This window comes from Hypanus sabinus, chromosome Y, assembly GCF_030144855.1.
Source record: "Hypanus sabinus isolate sHypSab1 chromosome Y, sHypSab1.hap1, whole genome shotgun sequence".
In the NCBI taxonomy this organism is placed as follows: Eukaryota; Metazoa; Chordata; class Chondrichthyes; order Myliobatiformes; family Dasyatidae; genus Hypanus; species Hypanus sabinus.
Genome location: NC_082740.1, coordinates 214,492 through 234,930, shown reverse-complemented (window position 1 = coordinate 234,930; position 20,439 = coordinate 214,492). Strand labels below are relative to the sequence as shown.

General features: G+C 43.1%; 1 protein-coding gene across 1 annotated transcript in view; it reads left to right on the top strand.

Annotated features, from left to right (window-relative positions):
* LOC132385325 (collagen alpha-1(I) chain-like) overlaps positions 1–19,794 on the top strand; it is a 100,134-nt gene extending 80,340 nt beyond the window's left edge. Inside the window, exons 37-52 of the mRNA XM_059957339.1 lie at positions 10,607–10,714; positions 10,848–10,901; positions 12,676–12,729; positions 12,981–13,142; positions 13,656–13,763; positions 14,090–14,197; positions 14,931–14,984; positions 15,086–15,193; positions 16,916–16,969; positions 17,289–17,396; positions 17,500–17,553; positions 17,774–17,881; positions 17,976–18,255; positions 18,553–18,743; positions 18,993–19,238; positions 19,633–19,794. Coding sequence (XP_059813322.1) covers positions 10,607–10,714; positions 10,848–10,901; positions 12,676–12,729; positions 12,981–13,142; positions 13,656–13,763; positions 14,090–14,197; positions 14,931–14,984; positions 15,086–15,193; positions 16,916–16,969; positions 17,289–17,396; positions 17,500–17,553; positions 17,774–17,881; positions 17,976–18,255; positions 18,553–18,743; positions 18,993–19,238; positions 19,633–19,779 — 1,944 coding nt within the window. The 3' untranslated portion in view covers positions 19,780–19,794. The remainder of the gene's footprint in view (positions 1–10,606; positions 10,715–10,847; positions 10,902–12,675; positions 12,730–12,980; positions 13,143–13,655; positions 13,764–14,089; positions 14,198–14,930; positions 14,985–15,085; positions 15,194–16,915; positions 16,970–17,288; positions 17,397–17,499; positions 17,554–17,773; positions 17,882–17,975; positions 18,256–18,552; positions 18,744–18,992; positions 19,239–19,632) is intronic.
* Positions 19,795–20,439: the final 645 nt, after the last annotated feature.

The following is a 20,439-nucleotide window of genomic DNA, read 5'->3' as shown; positions in this document are numbered from 1 at the left end:
GAACAGCCAGAGGTCGTGGTACATATTGGTACCAATGGCATAGGTAGGAAAAGGTAAGAGGTCCTGAAAAAATACTACAGGGAATTAGGTAGGAAGTTGAGAAACAGGACCGCAAAGGTAATAATCTCATGATTACTGCCTGTACCACACGACAGTGAGAATAGGAATAGGATGAGGTGGAGGATAAATGCATGGTTGAGGAATTGGAGCAGGGGGCAGGGATTCAGATTTCTGGATCATTGGGACCTCTTTTGGGGCAGGTGTAACCTGTACAAAAAGGACGGGTTGCACTTGAATCCCAGGGGGACCAATATCCTGGTGGGGAGATTTGCTAAGGCTATTGCGGAGAGTTTAAACTAGAATTGTTGGGGGGTGGGAACCGAACTGAAGAGACTGGGGAAGAGGAGGTTGGCTCACAAATAGAGAAAGCTTGTAGACAGTGCGAGGGGGAGGATAGGCAGGTGATAGAGAAGGGATGCACTCAGACCAAAGGCTTGAGATGTGTCTATTTTAACACAAGGAGTGTTGTGAACAGAGTGGATGAGCTTAGAGCGTGGATCAGTGCTTGGAGCTATGATGTGGTGGCCATTACAGAGACTTGGATGGCTCAGGGACAGGACTGGTTACTTCCAGTGCCGGGTTTTAGATGTTTCAGAAAGGGCAGGGAGGGGGGCAAAAGAGATAGGGGCGTGGCACTGTTGATCAGAGATAGTGTCACAGCTGCAGAAAAGGTGGATGCCGTGGAGGGATTGTCTACAGAGTCATTGTGGGTGGACGTTAGGAACAGGAAGGGGTCAATAACTTTACTGGTGCTTTTTATAGGCTGCCCAATAGTAATGGGGATTTCGAGGAAGATAGGGAAACAGATTCCGGAAAGGTGTAATAAAAACAGAGTTGTTGTGATAGGAGATTTTAATTTCCCCAATATCGATTGGCATCTCCCTGGAGCAAGGGGTTTTGATGGGGTGGAGTTTGTTAGGTGGGTTCAGGAAGGTTTCTTGACACAGTATGTAGATAAGCCTACAAGAGGAGAGGTATTGGGTAATGAATCTGGTCAGGTGTCAGATCTGGGAGAGCATTTTTGAGACAGTGATCATAATTCTATTTCCTTTACCATAGATTTGGAGCGAGATAGGAACAGACAAGTTAGGAAAGCATTTAATTGGAGTAAGGGGAATTATGAGGCTATCAGGCAGGAAATTGGAGGCTTAAATTGGGAACAGATGTTGTACAGAAGAAATGTGGCAAGGGGATATTTGTGTTGAGCTCTGCATAGGTACATTCCAATGGGACAGGGAAGTTATGGTAGAGTACAGGAACCGTGGTGTACAAAGGCTGTAATAAATCTAGTCAAGAAGAAAAGGAAAGCTTACAAAAGATTCAGAGAAATAGGTAATCTTAGAGATCTAGAAGATTATAAGGCTAACAGGAAGGAGCTTAAGAATGAAATTAGGAGAGCCAGAAGTGGTGATGAGAAGGCCTTGGCGGTCAGAATTAAGGAAAACCCCAAGGCATTCTACAAGTAGGTGAAGAGAAGAGGATAAGATGTGAAAGAATAGGACCTATCAAATGTGACAGTGGGAAAGTGTGTATGGAACCGGAGGAAATAGCAGAGGTACTTAATGAATACTTTACTTAAGTATTTAGTATGGAAAAGGCGGGTTGACTCTATGGTTAAGAAGGCATATGGTGTACAGGCAGTCCCCGGGTTACATACGAGTTCCGTTCCTGAGTTTGCCTTTAAGTCGGATTTGTACGTAAGTTGGAACAAGTATATTGTTTAGCGTCAGTCAAATGTTTGTCTTAGTATATATTTTACCTTCCTATACATATAAAACACAAGAAAAGTATGTATTCCAATAATTAAACCACTGTGTTGCTTAGTAATAATTGTAGCTTTCATCGGGGCAGGGCCTTTATCATGCTCCATTATTCTCACATTATCCGTTATCCTTTAAAATTGTTCCGATCGTTGACTGACTGTAGCCTAACGCTTTTCCAACGACTGATGGCATTTCACCTCTTTCCAAACGCTTTATTATTTCCACTTTATTTTCAATCGCGATCGCTTCCCATCAATGGAACAGAAACACTGCCGGTGGCGGGTCCTGAGCTCCGCCGGCTCCCGAGATCCGCTGAGTCCCAAGGACCACCGCACTGAGACAGGCTAAATGGGACAAGTGGGGGCTATGCTGGGTTTGGATATTTGATCCTCCACAATATTCCATGTGGGAATTTAAACTGGTGGTGGCAGTGTTTTTTTTATGGGGTTGAGTTCTAAGTTCAACATCAACCCGGCACGGATGGTACGGGAGTGATGCACCATCAATAACTCTCTGAGATGTGAGGCAAGATATCGGCTTTTATTGACTGGGAGAAAGAACAAGCAGCAATTGACCACCATGCTACATCCGGGAGACTGAGGGCCGGGCTCAGACCTCAATCGCCTTTATACCGGGGTCAGTGGGAGGAGCAACAGGGGCAGTCAGTGGGGGGGGGGGGGGCGTGTCCAGACAGGTATATGTAGTTCACCACATTCACCCCCCTTTGTTTTGAAAGAGAGTCCCCATGGGGTGAAGTTTCTTACAAGTATATTTACAGGTTAAGTCTATGAGGTGGTCGAATCTGTCGCTGCGATCTACGTAGCACCGGCTGTGATTGCACAGGTGCCGGTGGTGATTGCACCGGAGACGGAGGTTGTGCTGGTTCCGGCCTAACTGGAGGTGTCAGCCCACTAGGTGTCAGTGATCCCTCATGCACGTGCGAGACACCCGGTATAGGACTGTCATGAGGAGTCTGTGTTGGGCTCGGTGTACGCGGTGTCACCTCGGGTACAGGGTTCATAGTTACTGGGGAGTGTTCGGGGTAGTGGTCTGCCGCTCCTGCGGGCGCCAGGTCGCGGACGGAGACCGTGTCCTCCCGCCCATCAGGTAAGACCACGTAGACATACTGGGCGTTTGCATGTAGTAGGTGAACCCTCTCGACCAGCGGGCAGTATTTATTACTCCTCACATGTTTCCGGAGCAGCACTGGCCCGGGGGATGTCAGCCAAGCCGGTAGGGTGGTCCCAGTGGCAGACTTCCTGGGAAAAGAGAATAGGCGCTCATGAGGGGTGGCATTGGTGGACGTACATAACAGGGAGCGGATAGAGTGGAGTGCCTCAGGGAGGACCTCCTGCCATCGAGAGACCGGCAACCCTTTTGACTTAAGGTCTAAAAATGTGGCCTTCCACACTGTGGCATTCTCCCTCTCCACCTGTCCATTACCCCGGGGATTATAGCTCGTGGTCCTACTAGTAGCAATGCCCCTAGCTAGCAGGTACTGGCGCAGCTCGTCACTCATAAAGGAGGACCCTCTATCACTGTGGATATAGCAGGGATACCCGAACAGAGTGAAGAGCTGGCGCAGGGCTTTTATGACGGATGTGGCAGTGGTGTCGGGGCAGGGAATGGCAAAGGGGAACCGTGAGTACTCGTCAATAATGTTGAGAAAGTAGACATTACGGTCGGTGGAGGGAAGGGGGCCCTTAAAGTCAACACTCAGTCGCTCAAAGGGGCGGGTGGCCTTGATAAGTTGTGTCGTTTCAGGACGGTAGAAGTGTGGTTTGCAGACTTGGCAGTCCCTGGTCATCGTCCTGATGTCCTCCAGGGAGTACGGCAGGTTCCGGGCTTTCACGAAATGGTAAAATCGGGTGACCCCCAGATGGCAAAGATGTGCATGGAGGGCGTATAGCCGGTTGAGCTGTGTGCTAGCACACGTTCCCCGGGATAGGGCATCAGGGGGCTCATTGAGTCTGCCAGGCCGGTACAGGATATCATAGGTGTAGGTGGAGAGTTCTATTCTCCACCGCAAAATTTTATCATTTTTGATTTTGCCCCGCTGTTGGTTGCTGAACAGGAACACAACCGAGCGCTGGTCGGTCAGCAAGGTGAACCTTTTGCCAGCGAGATAGTGCCTCCAGTGCCTAATAGCCTCCACTATGGCCTGGGCTTCTTTCTCCACCGCGGAGTGCCGAATTTCAGGGCCTTGAAGGGTACGAGAGAAGAATGCTACTGGCCTGCCTTCCTGATTGAGGGTAGCAGCCAGCGCGAAATCGGAGGCGTCACTCTCTACTTGGAAGGGAATGGTCTCGTTCACCGCATGCATTGTTGCTTTGGCAATGTCCCCTTTAATGCAGCTGAAGGCCGTACAGGCCTCGGCAGAGAGGGGAAAAGTGGTAGACTTGACCAGGGGGCAGGCCTTGTCTGTGTAATGAAGGACACATTGGGCCTAATAGGAAAAGAAGCCCAGGCACCGTCTGAGGGCTTTAAGGATGGTGGGAAGAGGGAATTCTAACAGGGGGCACATACAGTTGGGATCAGGGCCAATGACCCAGTTTTCCATGACATACCCAAGGATAGTGAGTCGGGTGGTTCCGATCACCCACTTGTCCCTGTTATAAGTAAGGTTCAGGGCTTTGGCCACTTGGAAAAATCGTTGGCGGTTGGCGTTGTGACCTGGCCAGTCGTGACGGCAGATGGTGATGTTATCCAGATATGGAAATGTGGCCTTCAGTTGGCACTGGTCCACCATCCGGTCCATTTCCCTCTGGAAGACAGAGACACCATTCGTGACACCGAAAGGGACGCGCAGGAAGTGATAGAGCCGGCCGCCCGCCTCGAAGGCGGTGTAGGGGCGGTCCTCTGGGCAGATGGGGAGCTGGTGATAAGCGGATTTCAGATCTATTGTCAAGAACACCTTGTACTGAGCTATCTGGTTGACCATATCCGTGATGCGGGGTAGGGGGTACACGTCAAGCTGCGTGAACCTATTGATGGTTTGACTATAGTCCACCACCATCCTATTTTTCTGCCCGGTCCGAACAACAACCACCTGGGCCCTCCAGGGGCTTGTGCTTGGCTCAATGATCCCCTCCCTGAGCAGCCGCTGCATCTCTGACTGAATGAAGGCCCGGTCCCCCGCGCTATACCTCCTGCTTTTAGTTGCCACAGGTATACAGTGGGGGGTCAGGTTGGCGAACAGCGGTGGGGGAGGGATCTTGAGGGTGGAGAGGCTGCAAATGGTGTCAGTAGCGCAGCTGTCGGCATGGTGCTGGGTGGGATGTGTGGGTCGGTGTGTGTGTGTGGTCAGTAGTGGGGTATATGACGAAGTCCCACAAAACTGAGGATTCCTGACAGTGATTGGTGGGAGCGGCCCGTCATATGCCATAGTCACACTTTTGAGGTAGCTCTGGAAGTCCAGCCCCAATAGCACAGGCGCGCACAGTTGAGGCATGACCAGTAGCGCAAAGTCCCGATATTCTGTGCCCTACACCACCAATGTCGCTACACAACCCACCCGGATGTCTGTGGAATGCGATCCAGAAGCCATGGTGACCCTCTGGCTTACCGGCTGTGTCACGAGTCCGCAGCGTTGCACCGTGTCCGGGTGAATAAAACTCTCAGTGCTGCCCGTGTCAAACAGGCAGCTAGTCCTGTGCCCCTCCACCAGGATGTCCATCATTGACCTTGCGAGCAGGTGTGGAGCGCTTTGGTCGAGGGTTACGGAGGCCAGAGTTGAACTGCCGTCTTGGTGCCTGGTAAGCACCGGAGGGACAGGGGCAGGGCATGTTGGCGCCGACAAAGATGGCCGCCCACATCTGGGCATGCAAGATGGCCGCCCCCATGCCTGACACGCAGCGCTACCCACCCCGCTCGTGGTTCAGACTTACAGGCCTTGGCGAAATGGCCCTTCTTCCTGCAGCTGGAGCAGGTTGCTTCTCAGGCCGGGCAGCGTTTTCAGGGGTGCTTTTGGAGTCAGCAGAAGTAACACTGCACGACTTGCGACTGGCAGCAGCTGTGGTCGGTTACGGGGAGTTCGTGGACTCGCGACTGGCAGTGGTGGCGTTGAATTCGCTTGCTGGTGGCGGGGTCTGCAGTGTCCACGGAACCGGCGGGGGTTCGCGCGGCTGGACAGCGTCATTGTTGTGCTGAGCAGCCTCCAGCATGTTGGCCGTCTCGATCGCCGAATGTAAGGTAAGATCGGCATTTTCCAGCAGCTGCTGGCGCATGTACACTGACCGACTTCCTGTAACAAAGGCGTCTTGTACTAGCAGTTCCGCATGTTGTTCCACCGGCAGACCTTTGCAGTCGCAAGTTCGCACAAGTGTCTGTAGGGCTCGGAGAAACTGCCTGCTCGACTCGCCGGGCCGCTAAGCGATGTCTTGCATAGACGGTGTTCACCGGCCACAGGTACTGTCTTTTGAGGGCGTCCAGTGCCCCTTGGTAGGTCGGCAGGTCCCTGATAAGGGAGTAAACTTTTGGGGTGACCCTCGAGAGGAGAATTCTGTGCATAACGGCAGGGTCAGTCGCACGAACCTCCTCCAAGTATGATTGGAAGCATGCAAGCCAGAGTTCAAAGGCGAGAGCTGCTTCAGGGTCTTGAGGGTCCAAATCCAACCTTTCCAGACGTAAAATACTTTCCATGTTTTAAAACTTCCAGTCAATAAAATTGATGCACCATCAATAACTCACTCTGAGACGTGAGGCGAGATATCAGCTTTTATTGACTGGAAGAAAGAACAAGCAGGGAGTGACCACCATACTACATCCTGGAGACTGAGGGCTGGGCTCAGGCCTCGATCGCCTTTATATCGGGGTCAGTGGGAGGAGCCACGGTCAGTGGGAGGGGCGTGTCCAGACAGGTATATGTAGTTCACCACAGGGAGTCACTGGATCGACATCAACCCGGCACGGGAGCGGTCTGTCACTGGATCGAACTCGCTGATCTCACTGCACCACCAGCTGACTGGAATGGGGTGGTGAGGTCAAGGTGAATCTTACTAAGAAAAATTTAAGCCAGATACAAAGTTTCACACTCAACACAGTGTCAACTGTAATGACTTAAGAAGCCCTATGGTCTCGCGATACGACAAAATGGCGGACGGTGTTCTCCTTCCTTGGTTCGTAAGTATGAGTTGTCCGTAAGTCGGATGTTTGTAACTCGGGGACTACCCGTATTGGCCTTCATCAACCGTGGGATTGAGTTTAGGAGCTGAGAGGTAATGTTGCAGCTATATAGGACCCTGGTCAGACCCCACTTGCAGTACTGTGCTCAGTTCTGGTCACCTCACTACAGGAAGGATGTGGAAGCCATAGAAAGGGTGCAGAGGAGATTTACAAGGATGTTGCCTGGATTGGGGAGCATGCCTTATGAGAATAGGTTGAGTGAACTCAGCCTTTTCTCCTTGGAGCGACGGAGGATGAGAGGTGACCTGATAGAGGTGTACAAGATGATGAGAGGCATTGATTGTGTGGATAGTCAGAGGCTTTTACCCAGGGTTGAAATAATTGCCACAAGAGGACACAGGTTTCTTGGGAGTAGGAACAGAGGAGATGTCAGGGGTAAGTTTTTTACTCAGAGAGTGATGAGTGTGTGGAATGGGCTGCCGGTAACACTGTGGAGGCAGATACATAGAGGTATTTCAAGAGGCTTTTGGATAGGTACATGGAGCTTAGTAAAATAGAGGGCTATAGGTAAGCCTAGTAATTTCTGAGGTAGGGACATGTTCGGCACAACTTTGTGGGCTGAAGGACCTGTATTGTGTTGTAGATTTTCTATGTTTCTATTTTGCATAATGCAAGTAATTTGCCAGGTGACTATGCTTATGCGATTATTTGAAAGCTAATATTGATATTAAAGCTTTTATTTATTGTGAACAGTTTTGGACTCCTTATTTAAGAAGAGATGTGCTGGCATTGGAAAGGGTTCATAAAGGTTCGCATGGGTCTGAACTCTGGGTCTATATTTGATGGAATTCACAAGGATAAGGGGAGATCTCCTTAGAACCTTTTGAAAGTTTAAAGGCCTTGACAGGGTAGATGTGGAAAGGATGTTACCCATGTTGGAGGAGTCTAGGACAGATGTCACAGCCTGGGATAGAGGGGCATCTATTTGAAACACAGGTGCGGTATAATTTCTTTAGTCAAAGAGTGGTGAAATTGTGGAACTTGTTGCCACATGCTGTTGTGGAGGCCAGTTTGATGGGTGTATTTAAGACAGAGGTTGATAGGTTTTTGATTGGACATGGCTTTAAAGCATGAGGAGAAGGCCAGGAACTGGGGTTGAGGAGGGGATAGAAAAAAAGGATCAGCCATGATTGAATGGTGGAGCAGACTTGATGGGCAGTGGCCTAATTCTGCCCCTATGTCCTATGGTCTTACTTAGTGTAACAGATATTACATAATTTCTTAAAAATTACCTTGGCCTCCTTAGAGCATGATGACTAAAATAGTAGAATTTACAAGAAATACTCTTTAAATAAGAATAATTATAAGCAATCAGTTATAAAGTAGCTGTTGCTTATTGACTTTAAGGATCTGTATAAGTATAACTTTCTTCCATTAATTGAATACATGCAGCAAATACTTTCTAAATGGTCTCCTATGACATTAATTGGTCGAATTAATGCTATTAAAATGATAGTGTTACTGACGTCCTATATGTATTCCAAGCAATCCCTTCTTTTGTACCTGAATAGTTTTTTGATAGAATAGACTCTAAAATTCCATCTTACATTTGGATTAATAAAAACCCTAGATTGAGTAAACCTTCATTGCAGAAAGTATGGTGGTATGGCTTGGCAAAACTTTAGAATGTATTACTGGGCAATTAATATCTGATATTTTTTTTGGATTCATTACTCAGACATACATGACTGTCCTTCATGGGTGGATTTAGAGAAAACTCAGTGAAGGGGTATTCTTTGGCCTCTTTACTGGGAGTTCCTCTTTTTTGTTTTCTAAGATTGGTAGTCGAGACCTCAATCCCATTATCAAACATACATTAAGAATTTGGTTTCAGTTTTGTAGATTTTTTGAGTTTAATAACTTCATTCTTTCTAGTAAAATCCATCTTAATTATTTTTAAACCATCAATTTCTGATCAGACCTTTTTAATTTGGAAAACCAAAGGAATAATAACTTTTTTAGACGTTTATGGGGATTGTTTAATGTCTTTCACTCGGTTAGTGGACAAATATGACTTATCTAATGCACACTTTTGTAGATATTTACAGATTAGGAATTTTCTACATAGTCTACTTCCAAACTTTCCCTCTGCTTATTTCCCCAATATTATAGATACTCTTTTTCAGGTTAAACTATTTCAAAAAGGGCTGATAGCTATAATTTAGAAATGGTTATTGAATTTGCAAAAGGTATCTAATAATAAAATTAAAGCTGCATGGGAACTGGAATTTCGAGAGTCACTCCTAGATAATCAATGCAATAAAATTTTTCATTTGGTAAACACTTCATCTATTTGTGCCTGTTATTCCTTGATACATTTCAATGTATACATCGGGCATATATGTCAAAGGATAAATTAACCATATCTTTTTCAATATTAATCCTATTTGTGACAGATGTAATATTAAGGTGGCTACTTTAACAGGTATGTTCTGGTCTTGTATCAAGTTAGGTAATTTTTGGAAAGACGTCTTTAAAACTTTATTAAAAGTCTTGAATTTGGACCTGCAACTGAATTTACTTACAGCAATTTTTGGGATCACCCCACCCGAAGCAGGATATATTCCTGTTTCCACTCAACAGATGATAGCATTTACAACTTTATTGGCTAGGAGAGCCATTTTGCTTAAATGGAAGGATTCTAATCCACCTACTGCTCTTTATTCGCTTACATCCATTATGTCCTGTCTAAGTTTAGAGAAACTAACAAGTCGGACATTTGATACATCCTTTAAATTTTCAGAAACCCTGAGACCTTTTGTTCAATATTTTCATATGGTCTGATTTACTGCTCGTCCAGTTACTTTCTCGAAACTTTGGATTTGATCAGAACGTTTCTCTTTTTTCTTGTTTTTACTCTCAGATGTCTGCCCAGTCTCTCTTTTTCTCTTTTTCTTTTTTTTTGTTCAGTGGGGTTTTTTATGTATATAAACATTATAAAAGTTTCTTTATCTTTTTTCTTCTTTTCATGGAATGATAAGAGGAGATTTGATCATCTTATTTTTTATTACATACTATTAGATTAATACCATGTATGATCTTGATAATGTTTATTTTATCTTTTATATGAATTGTTATCGATATAGATATTTGAAATAATTCTCCTCTTGTCCATATAGATGTACTTTTTTATTAATAAAAAGATTAAAAAGAAGTATCTCTTGTCTGAAATGCTTGGGCTAGAAGTGTTTCAGGTTTCAGATTTTTAAAATTTTTGGATATATAATGAGATAGCTTGGGATCGCTGTCATTTCTGACTCTGAATTTATGTGCTATCTGTAAGCAGATTACATACCATTAATATAACAAAAACCTCTTCTTCTCTTTTTCTTTTTTTTTGTTCAGTGGTGTTTTTTATGTATATAAACATTATAAAAGTTTCTTTATCTTTTTTCTTCTTGGAAAGGTAAGAGGAGAATTGATTGTTTTTTATTATATACAATTAGATTAATACTATGTACAATCTTGATAATGTTTACCTTTTATATTAGTTGTTATTGATATAGATATTTGTGATAATTCTCCTCTTGTTTCTGTATTTTTAATAAATTAATAAAAAAGTTGATAAATAAAGACTTTTTTCCTGTTAATCATTTCAGGGTACTGATGGTCAACCCGGTGCTAAAGGTGAAGCTGGTGACACTGGTGCAAAGGGTGATCCTGGTCCTCCAGGTCCTTCTGGTGCAGTTGGAGTTGCTGGGCCACCTGTAAGTAAACATTTCAGAAACACAAGGGTGTTCAAATCAAAACTTGGTGCTTAAGAAGGAAGCCTGCTTTCCTTCAGTCTTTAAGCATGTGTTTATCTAATACAAATTCATCTTTTCCCTCCCATTTCCTCAGGGTCCTACTGGTCCTACTGGGCCTAAAGGTGCTCGCGGTGCTCCAGGTCCACCTGTAAGCTTATATTTTGAACTATTTAACTTTAAGTACTAGAATCCTGACCAGTATCACAGAATCAAGGCTCCACAATCAAATTCTAGTAAACATGCCTTGAACCAAGCCCCTGGTTATGTAGTACTAAGTTCAATTCCTTTACCTTGGCCACAGAAAAATAGAGGGAGAAATTCTGTCCAGTTGATTTTTGTAAAATATGCTATTTAGTAGCAATAACATGTAACCCCCGGGTCACCTCAGGCTCGCTCAGCTCATTCTCGTCTAGGGGGAGCAGCCTTCGGCCCCGCCAGACTGGGTAATCAGCTGGTGTGATGTCCCCGCCTCGCCCAAAAACAAACAGTACACCATATGCGATTAAATGAGTACAATTTATAAAGGTTACTATAACTAAGTGATTAATAACAATACAGTATATATGAATGAAAAGAAAATAAAGAAATGGTGCCAACTTATCAAAGTCCAAACCACTTCGTGCCCAACCGTTGGAGCTCAATTACTGAAGTCTTCTGGCCACCATTCGATCCCCTCCAAACTCCTCAACTCGCAGCTCAGGACCACCCGAAGTGGTCAACCAGCACATCTATCTTCGTCTCCTCTCCTTGGGGTACCTCCTAGCCTCGGACCCCCGCTTGGGGTCCGTTCCTCGCCCAGTTTACAGCATCACGTCTTCTCCCTCTCAGCCCCTCGCGTCCATCTCCCCAAAAGCCCGTCAACAATAGCTTACAGACTCAGAAGGAAGAACATTAATCCCAATTGGTTAACAAAGGAATACAATTCTCGTTATCAGTAAATTTTAACCCAAACAAACTTCCAGCACTCTCTCGCAACAAAGAAGCATTCCTACTTTTAACAAAACAAAGAAGCCATTTTGATTAACATACACAGTAACAAAGAAAAAGAAGAAACCCCCTTTACATATGTCCTGACGAAGGGTCTCGGCCCGAAACGTCAACAGTGCTTCTCCCTATAGATGCTGCCTAGCTTGCTGTGTTCCACCAGCATTTTGTGTGTGTTGTTGTCTTACATATGTGTTCTTTTTCATAATTTAATACAATTAACATCAAGTAGAATGCCTCATACTATCAAACCTTGTACTGTGCTGGCTCGCCCACACGGCAAGCAAACTGACTCCAGCATCCAGCAGTCGCGGGCGAGTCTGCAGCCAGCGGCAACCAAGAGGGCTCTGAGTGTGGGCAGACCTCGGCCCGGAAGCCAGTGTCATACAGAACGGGGGATGCTGGGAGCGGGTACTTAAGCGTGCGGATTGAAACAGTAAACGGTTCAACCAGACCCGGCTCAACTCAGTGTGTTGCCTTCACTTGTTGTGTATCAGCATGACTGCAAGTTTAAAAATATACTTGCCAATTGGTCATTAGTATTACATTCAAGTGATGATCCATAAAGCATAAAACTTTGTAAATCTTTGGAAGTGTTGATAAAAACATTTGTTCAGTTTAATGAAGTTTTGGTAAACATCAGATAGAAGCTGAAGCTGGGAGCTCTATAGCTCCCATAGGGCTATGGGAACTCCTATGCTTAATCTGCCCATCAATAAGATCATGGCTAAAATTTTATCTCAGTTTTACTTTCCTGGCCTTACCCTGTATCCAGTTAATCCCTCAATATCAAAAAATCTGTTTTCACAAATGAGGATAAATTCTGTGATACAGTCGTGATATTTGTAACTAAAAAAACAATCAGATGAATTTCAAATTTGAATACATATTCAAAATAAACATGTGAACCATCCTAATTATGATTTGCTTTATATTAGGGTGCTACTGGCTTCCCTGGTGCTGCTGGCAGAGTTGGTCCACCTGGTCCTAGTGTAAGTACAGTTATTGGATGTGACTTGTAACATGGTAATTATTTTATTTTCAAATCAATGTGATATTTATAAAGCAAAGCACAATTATGGTATTTATTTAGTACCATAAAAGCACACTAAATATAATCTTTATAAAATATTAACAATATTAATTGGCAATTGTATTTAATTTTCTGAACTGTTTATTTGCTTTCATTTAATGAAGTTACAAACTGAGACACAAGTACTTTAGCTGTTGTCTTCATCTGTAGGGAAATGCTGGTCCTCCTGGTCCACCTGGCCCTCCTGGAAAAGAAGGTCCTAAAGGTCTCCGAGGTGAGACTGGTCCTGTTGGTCGTCCTGGTGAGCCTGGTGCTGTCGGTGCTCCTGGCCCTCCTGGCGAGAAGGGTTCTCCTGGTGCTGATGGTCCTCCTGTAAGTGGCTTAGATCACTCTGCTCCTGGTGAAGGCTTTCTGCACGCTCTTTTTCCCCTTTGACCAGTCACTTGAAAAATACCTGCCATAATTAACATTTGAAAAACAAATTTAAATAAGTATTCAAAGGAGAAATTCCTAGTTCAGTGGTACAAAATAGAATGTAATTGAATGCTACTTATGGTATTCAAGGAGGCATTTACAAAGGGATACCAATTTGCTGCCATCTGTTAAATTTCATCTTGCATTGTCAAAATCCAAAGCTTTTAATCCCTTAAAACTATACCTTTTTTGATGCAAGTGTTAGTAGGGTGAATTGCAGTGGGTACACATCCTTCATGTGCAATTTAATGCAAAATGAACAAAAGAAGTTACTATTCAGACAATAAAATGATTGGCTTGCATTTAATAACATCAAAAGCCAATTACTCGGGTGAAGTATAATATATTAAAAATGAAGCTAGTATGTTTCAGTTGTTATTTACCTTCTCCAATGAATTATTTCTCTCCTAGGGAACAGCTGGTCCTCCTGGACCTCAGGGTCTTGCCGGTGTCCGTGGTGTTGTTGGTATCTCAGGACCGAAAGGTGAACGTGGTCCCATGGGTCTCCAAGGTCAAACTGTGAGTGTAGATCAATTTTTTTTGATTTTGTTTTGTGAAATTCTTCATGTAGGATATTGTCTTTGCAATAACCTACATCTCAAGTAAAAATTTGAACAATTTAATCATTTACTTCTTGGTGGAATCAGCAATAAATGCAGGACTATCAAATTGTCCATAAAAGATATTTGCTGCTGATTTTACTTTAAGTTAGGGTTTCTCCTGATTATGAATATATTTGATATTAATTTCCTTTACAATATGATCTGTCATATTTCAGCATTACATCTTTTAACCAATGTTTTTATGTACATTGAATAGAACTATTTTCTCTATTTGATACACAGGGTGAACCTGGCAAACAAGGTCCAGTTGGCGCACCTGGTGAGCGTGGTCCTCCTGGCCCAATGGGTCCACCTGGTTTAGCTGGCCCACCTGGTGAATCTGGACGTGAGGTATGAATGTAACCAAATTAGAGCACCTGAGGGGTTGATTTCATTTGTTTCCAAAGTGCAATAATCAAACATTCTTGCAATCTTTTTAATCTTTTCATGCTCATATTTTTTCTTTGTACCCACAATTTTTTTAAAAATCTGAAATTAAAAATAATTTGAAATAGGATTATCCATAATTTTTCTATGTATTAAATTGAGTGTATTGTGTGCCTGCCAAATTGAATTAGTTGGATAAATATATAATCAAATATTAAATCAGAATATTTTCAGCAAATCAATTGTAGAATCAGTTACTTGGCTACTTCTAGGAATGCAGTTGCTTAAAGATCTTAGTTGGAGTACATGCTGAATTTGCATATACACTTCTACCTGCAATTTCCACAAAAGGGTTTGGAGAGTATGTTATATTCACTTTTTAGGTGATGTAAAAAGTGCAGCTATAGTATCAGATAAATATGGTTGCACACCTCTTCCATAATTTGTGCATCTTTGTAAATGGGAAGTACTTTCTCTTCCACTGGATACTAAATGTGCATAGTGTCAATCGGATTTTGGGACAATATCATTCTGAATCATAGTGCCCTGTGTCAAGGCATTATCACTTTTTCAATCTGGCATTCTGATTCAGTTTGTAAAGTAAATGTATCTTAACACGATTGGTGAAAGAGATAAAGGTGATGTTTTAATATCAAAATATTTGATTTTAAATTTTTTTAATATTTATCACTTACAGGGTGCTCCTGGAGCTGAAGGTGCCCCAGGCCGTGATGGTGCACCTGGTCCCAAGGTTTGTTGTTAGTCTCTGTTTCAAGCTACTAAACATTGTTAATATGAACAGTTAATTATTTTTGAATGATGATTAAAAATTAGTATTATATTCTCTTTTAGGGTGATCGTGGTGAACCTGGTATATCTGGTGCTCCTGGTGCTCCCGGTGCTCCTGGTGCTCCTGGCCCAGTTGGTCCTGCTGGGAAGAATGGCGACCGTGGTGAACCTGTAATTATAATTTTTTTTATTCATTCTACAATTTCAGCTTCAAAATAGAATATAGAATAGTACAGCACATTCCAGGCCCTTTTGGCCCACAATGTTGTGCCAATCCTCAAACCCTGCCTCCCATATAATCTTCCACCTTAAATTCCTCCATATACCTGTCTAGTAGTCTCTTAAATTTCACTAGTGTATCTGCCTCCACCACTGACTCAGGCAGTGCATTCCATGCACCAACCACTCTGAGTGAAAAACCTTCCTCTAATATCCCCCTTGAACTTCCCTCCCCTTACCTTAAAGCCATGTCCCCTTGTACTAGTAGTGGTGCCCTGGGGAAGAGGCGCTGGTTGTCCGCTCTGACTATTCATCTTAATATCTTGTACACCTCTATCATGTCTCCTCGCATCCTCCTTCTCTCCAAAGAGTAAAGCCCTAGCTCCCTTAATCTCTGATCATAATCCATACTCTCTAAACCAGGCAGCATCCTGGTATATCTCCTCTGTACCCTTTCCAATGCTTCCACATCCTTCCTATAGTGAGGCGACCAGAACTGGACACAGTACTCCAAGTGTGGCCTAACTAGAGTTTTATAGAGCTGCATCATTGCTCCACGACTCTTAAACTCTGTCCCTCGACTTATGAAAGCTAACACCCCATAAGCTTCCTTAACCACCCTATCTACCTGTGAGGCAACTTTCAGGGATCTGTGGACATGTACCCCTAGATCCCTCTGCTCCTCCACACCACCAAGTATCCTGCCATTTACTTTGTACTCTGCCTTGGAGTTTGTCCTTCCAAAGTGTACCACCTCACACTTCTCTGGGTTGAACTCCATCTGCCACTTCTCAGCCCCCTTCTGCATCCTATCAATGTCTCTCTGCAATCTTCAACAATCCTCTACACTATCTGAAACACCACGAGCCTTTGTGTCGTCTGCAAACTTGCCAACCCACCCTTCTACCCCCACATCCAGGTCATTAATAAAAATCAGGAAAGTAGAGGTCCAGGAACAGATCCCTGTATGACACCACTAGTCACAACTCTCCAATCTGAATGTACTCCCTCCACCACGACCCTCTGCCTTCTGCAGGCAAGCCAATTCTGAATCCACCTGGCCAAACTTCCCTGGATCCCATGCCTTCTGACTTTCTGAATAAGCATACCATGTGGAACCTTGTCAAATGCTTTACTAAAATCCATGTAGATCACATCCACTGCACTACCCTCATCTATATGCCTGGTCACCTCCTCAAAGAACTCTATCAGGCTTATTTGGCATGATCTGCCCTTCACAAAGCCATGCTGACTGTCCCTGATTGGACCATGATTCTCTAAATGCCCATAGATCCTATCTCTAAGAATCTTTTCCAACAGCTTTCCCACTACAGATGTAAGGCTCACTGGTCTATAATTACCCAGACTATCCCTACTAACTTTTTTGAACAAGGGGACAACATTCGCCTCCCTCCAATCCTCTGGTACCATTCCCGTGGACAACAAGGACATAAGGATCCTAGCCAGAGGTTCAGCAATCTCTTCCGTCACCTCGTGGAGCAGCCCGGGGAATATTCTGTCAGGTCCCAGGGACTTATCCATCCTAATGTATTTTAAATGATAAACACTTTTCACTTAACATTATTAATTAAAACCAAACCATTTGAAATGTACTGATTTTAAAATGATGTATTCATTTGAAAATTATATTTGCATTTTGCTTTTATTTTACAGGGTTCTGCTGGCCCTGCTGGTCCTGCTGGTCCAATGGGTCCTCGTGGTTCAGTTGTAAGTAGCATTGCTTTTTAATGTTATCTTACATGTTCACATTTACATCATAGAGCTAGACTTTGTCAGCACACCAATGATAATTCTTAGCGAATAAATTTACGGGTGTATTTTTAATAATTGACACCTATTTGTATTCTTAATTAATGAAAAGACAACAATTAGGTATAACAATGTGTAATTGACTTTAAGCTTAATATAAGAACAGTGTAGGACATACTAACCCAACTCAAGCTGGACTTTCCATTCTTAGATTTCTGGAATTGTAAACAATGAAATACCAGATACCAGACACTAACTGGATTTTCTTTTCAAACAGGGTACAGTTGGCCCACGTGGTGACAGAGGTGAAGCTGGTGAGACTGGTGCAAGAGGTATTAAGGGCCACAGAGGTTTCCCAGGTATCCAAGGTCTGCCTGGTCCTCCTGTAAGTTATCCATTTTCATGAGAAATTACTTACTCTAATTCTTCAGATAATTAATTCTGTCTAATATTATTACCATGTTTAAATATTTTACTTTGCCAAACAGGGTCCTCCTGGTGAACAAGGTCCTGCTGGCCCCTCTGGTGCTTCTGGTCCACGTGTAAGTATCTCCTTCCTTGCAGAAAGAGGTGTCTATTTTTTAGCTACAATAATTCTTTACAACAAAAAGCAGCTTTAAATGAATCTTCATTTACTAAAATCAAATATCTAAAATGAAAACATTAAATGTTGGATTGCAGAACCTTCCTAGCTTTAATATCAGGGATAATTTGACAAAATGATCACAGAGTTCATTAATGATTACTTTTCCTTTCTTCTAGGGTCCTGCTGGTCCACCTGGTTCTCCTGGTAAAGATGGTACTAGTGGCTTGCCTGGTCCAATTGGTCCACCTGGTCCTCATGGTCGTACTGGTGAAGTTGGCCCTGTTGTAAGTAATAACTCAGCTGATGCCATTACAATTGATTAGGAACTTGATTTTCTTCAAGGAATGTTTTCTTAATTAAACCTTAACCACCTTGTAGGGCCCACCTGGACCTCCTGGTATTCCTGGCCCCCCTGGTCCAGCTCATGGAGGATTTGACTTCCAGTTCATGGCACCATCACTAGAGAAAGGTCCAGATCCTCTCCGTTACTTCAGGGCAGATGATGCTGGTGCTGTTGCAGACCGTGATATCCAAGTTGACACCACCCTGAAATCCCTCACCCAGCAAATAGAGAGCATCCGCAGCCCAGAGGGCACTAGAAAGAACCCAGCCCGCACTTGCCGTGACCTGAAGATGTGCCACCCAGAATGGAAGAGCGGTAAGCTAAAACATGAACCTCATCCATACTCTTCACAACCAATATTGAAACTACCCACAGAGTAAACTTGCATGTAGGGATTATCGCACTCAAGGCAAATGATTGAAATGCTATGATTGAAAATACAATGTAATAAGGAATAATTGCTGTAAGTAAAATTCAACTGCAAATAGCATTCCTATTTAGGTCTGAATTAACTTTTAGCTTTGTCAGGGTATTATAAAGTTCCATAACATCTGAAGCTGATCTGGGCAAATTATAAGTGGAACATTAAACACGTTCACCATTCTTCAACAGGTGATTACTGGATTGATCCAAACCAAGGCTGCTCTCTGGATGCCATCCGCGTATTCTGTAACATGGAAACTGGTGAGACGTGTATCTATCCAAGCCCACAGTCCATCCCACAAAAGAACTGGTACACAACCAAGAATCCAAAAGAGAAGAAGCACGTCTGGTTTGGCGAGAACATGGATGGCGGCTTCCAGGTATGAACAAATGTTTCATTTTTGTATTTATACTAATTATTATTCATTAAATGTGTCTGATTTTGTTTTACATATTAATAATCAGGTGGTAAATTAAAATAGATGTACTTAGCAAAAATGATATATCAGTTTATTAAGTGACTTTGAAGCATCTTATTGCTTGGAAGTATGCTTCCATGTCACACAAGCTTTTTTAACTGAATAACTTTAATTTTCATTTTAATAAAACTGCATCATTTCTCAATTTAGTTTGGCTATGGTGGTGATGATGGTGTTCTTGCCAGCGATGTTGCAATCCAGATTACCTTCCTGCGCTTAATGTCATCTGAGGCAACACAGAACATCACATACCACTGTAAGAACAGCATTGCCTACATGGATGAGGAAACAGGTAATCTGAAGAAGGCCGTATTGCTCCAAGGATCCAATGAAATTGAAATCAGAGCAGAAGGCAACAGTCGATTCACTTACAATGTTACTGAGGATGGTTGCACGGTGAGTTTGTCGATACCATTAACAGGACCTTAAGGGCTATAGGTTATTAATAATTGCACCTATAGCAGAAATGAGAACTAGTTTAGTTATCAGGAAACTTGTTCCCAATGTTTAATTTTGATGAAATTAACAAATTACTGAAGGAGTACCTATGATTCATTTACTGGGGAACACCTTACCATCATATTTTGTGGGGTGGGTTTTGACTTCCACCATCTGGTGATTAATCAAGTGGGATGAAAAGCATGCAAGTGAAGTAGAATGTACTCCACTGCCCCCCATCCCCCACATCTCCTACAGGATCCCTAGTCTCAAAATATACTGCACAAGATACAGTAGTTAAGTTTCATTTCAGGAATTATTAATGATTCTTGGTTTTCCTTTAACTCAACAGAGACATACTGGCAAACGGGGCAGAACAGTCTTTGAATACAAATCAATGAGAACAACACGACTGCCTATTATTGACATTGCACCTATGGACCTCGGTGGTGCTGATCAAGAATTTGGTGTTGACATTGGCCCAGTATGCTTCTTGTAAAAAGACTTGAAATTTACTTGCAGTCATCTCTAAACTTTCTATACATTGAATTCTAATTCATTTGACAGCCATGGTCCACTTGATTAAACATTGGGCCTGAAGACAGGAAGGACAACTTACAAAGTATTTATTTTGGCTGTTTCTATGGCAAGAAGAAGAAGTCCTTGTGAAGTGTAAACGTCTCCTTGGAGTTCAGAGATCACTGCAGATGACTTTTTGCCATATACCTCTGCAGAGAAAATCTTTTTAATCTATGTACCTTTTTTAGGTGGCAAAATAAATTTGAAAGAAGGTCAGATGTTTGCTATTGTTGTACCACATGAGACAAAAAAAATCATAAAAATCTGTTTTTTCCTGTTTTATTGTGCAGAAGATACAATCCTCACATACTTTTAATGGGTCTTAGTCCACTAATATGGAAATATATAGGACTCACTAAAACAAATTTACCTAAGTACCAATAAGCCAGAGATTCAACAAGACAAGATCTTAAAATACACCTTAAGAAAAAAAATAAATGAAAGGTGCTTTTAAAGTTTAGGTTTCTTCAGTCTTTCAGCACATCAAGGAAAACTTGAAGAACCTTTGACTGGTGCTAAGATACATTACTCACTGTCAGGGAATACAGTGAATTTCTTTTTCTAAATGTGGTGCTATTTA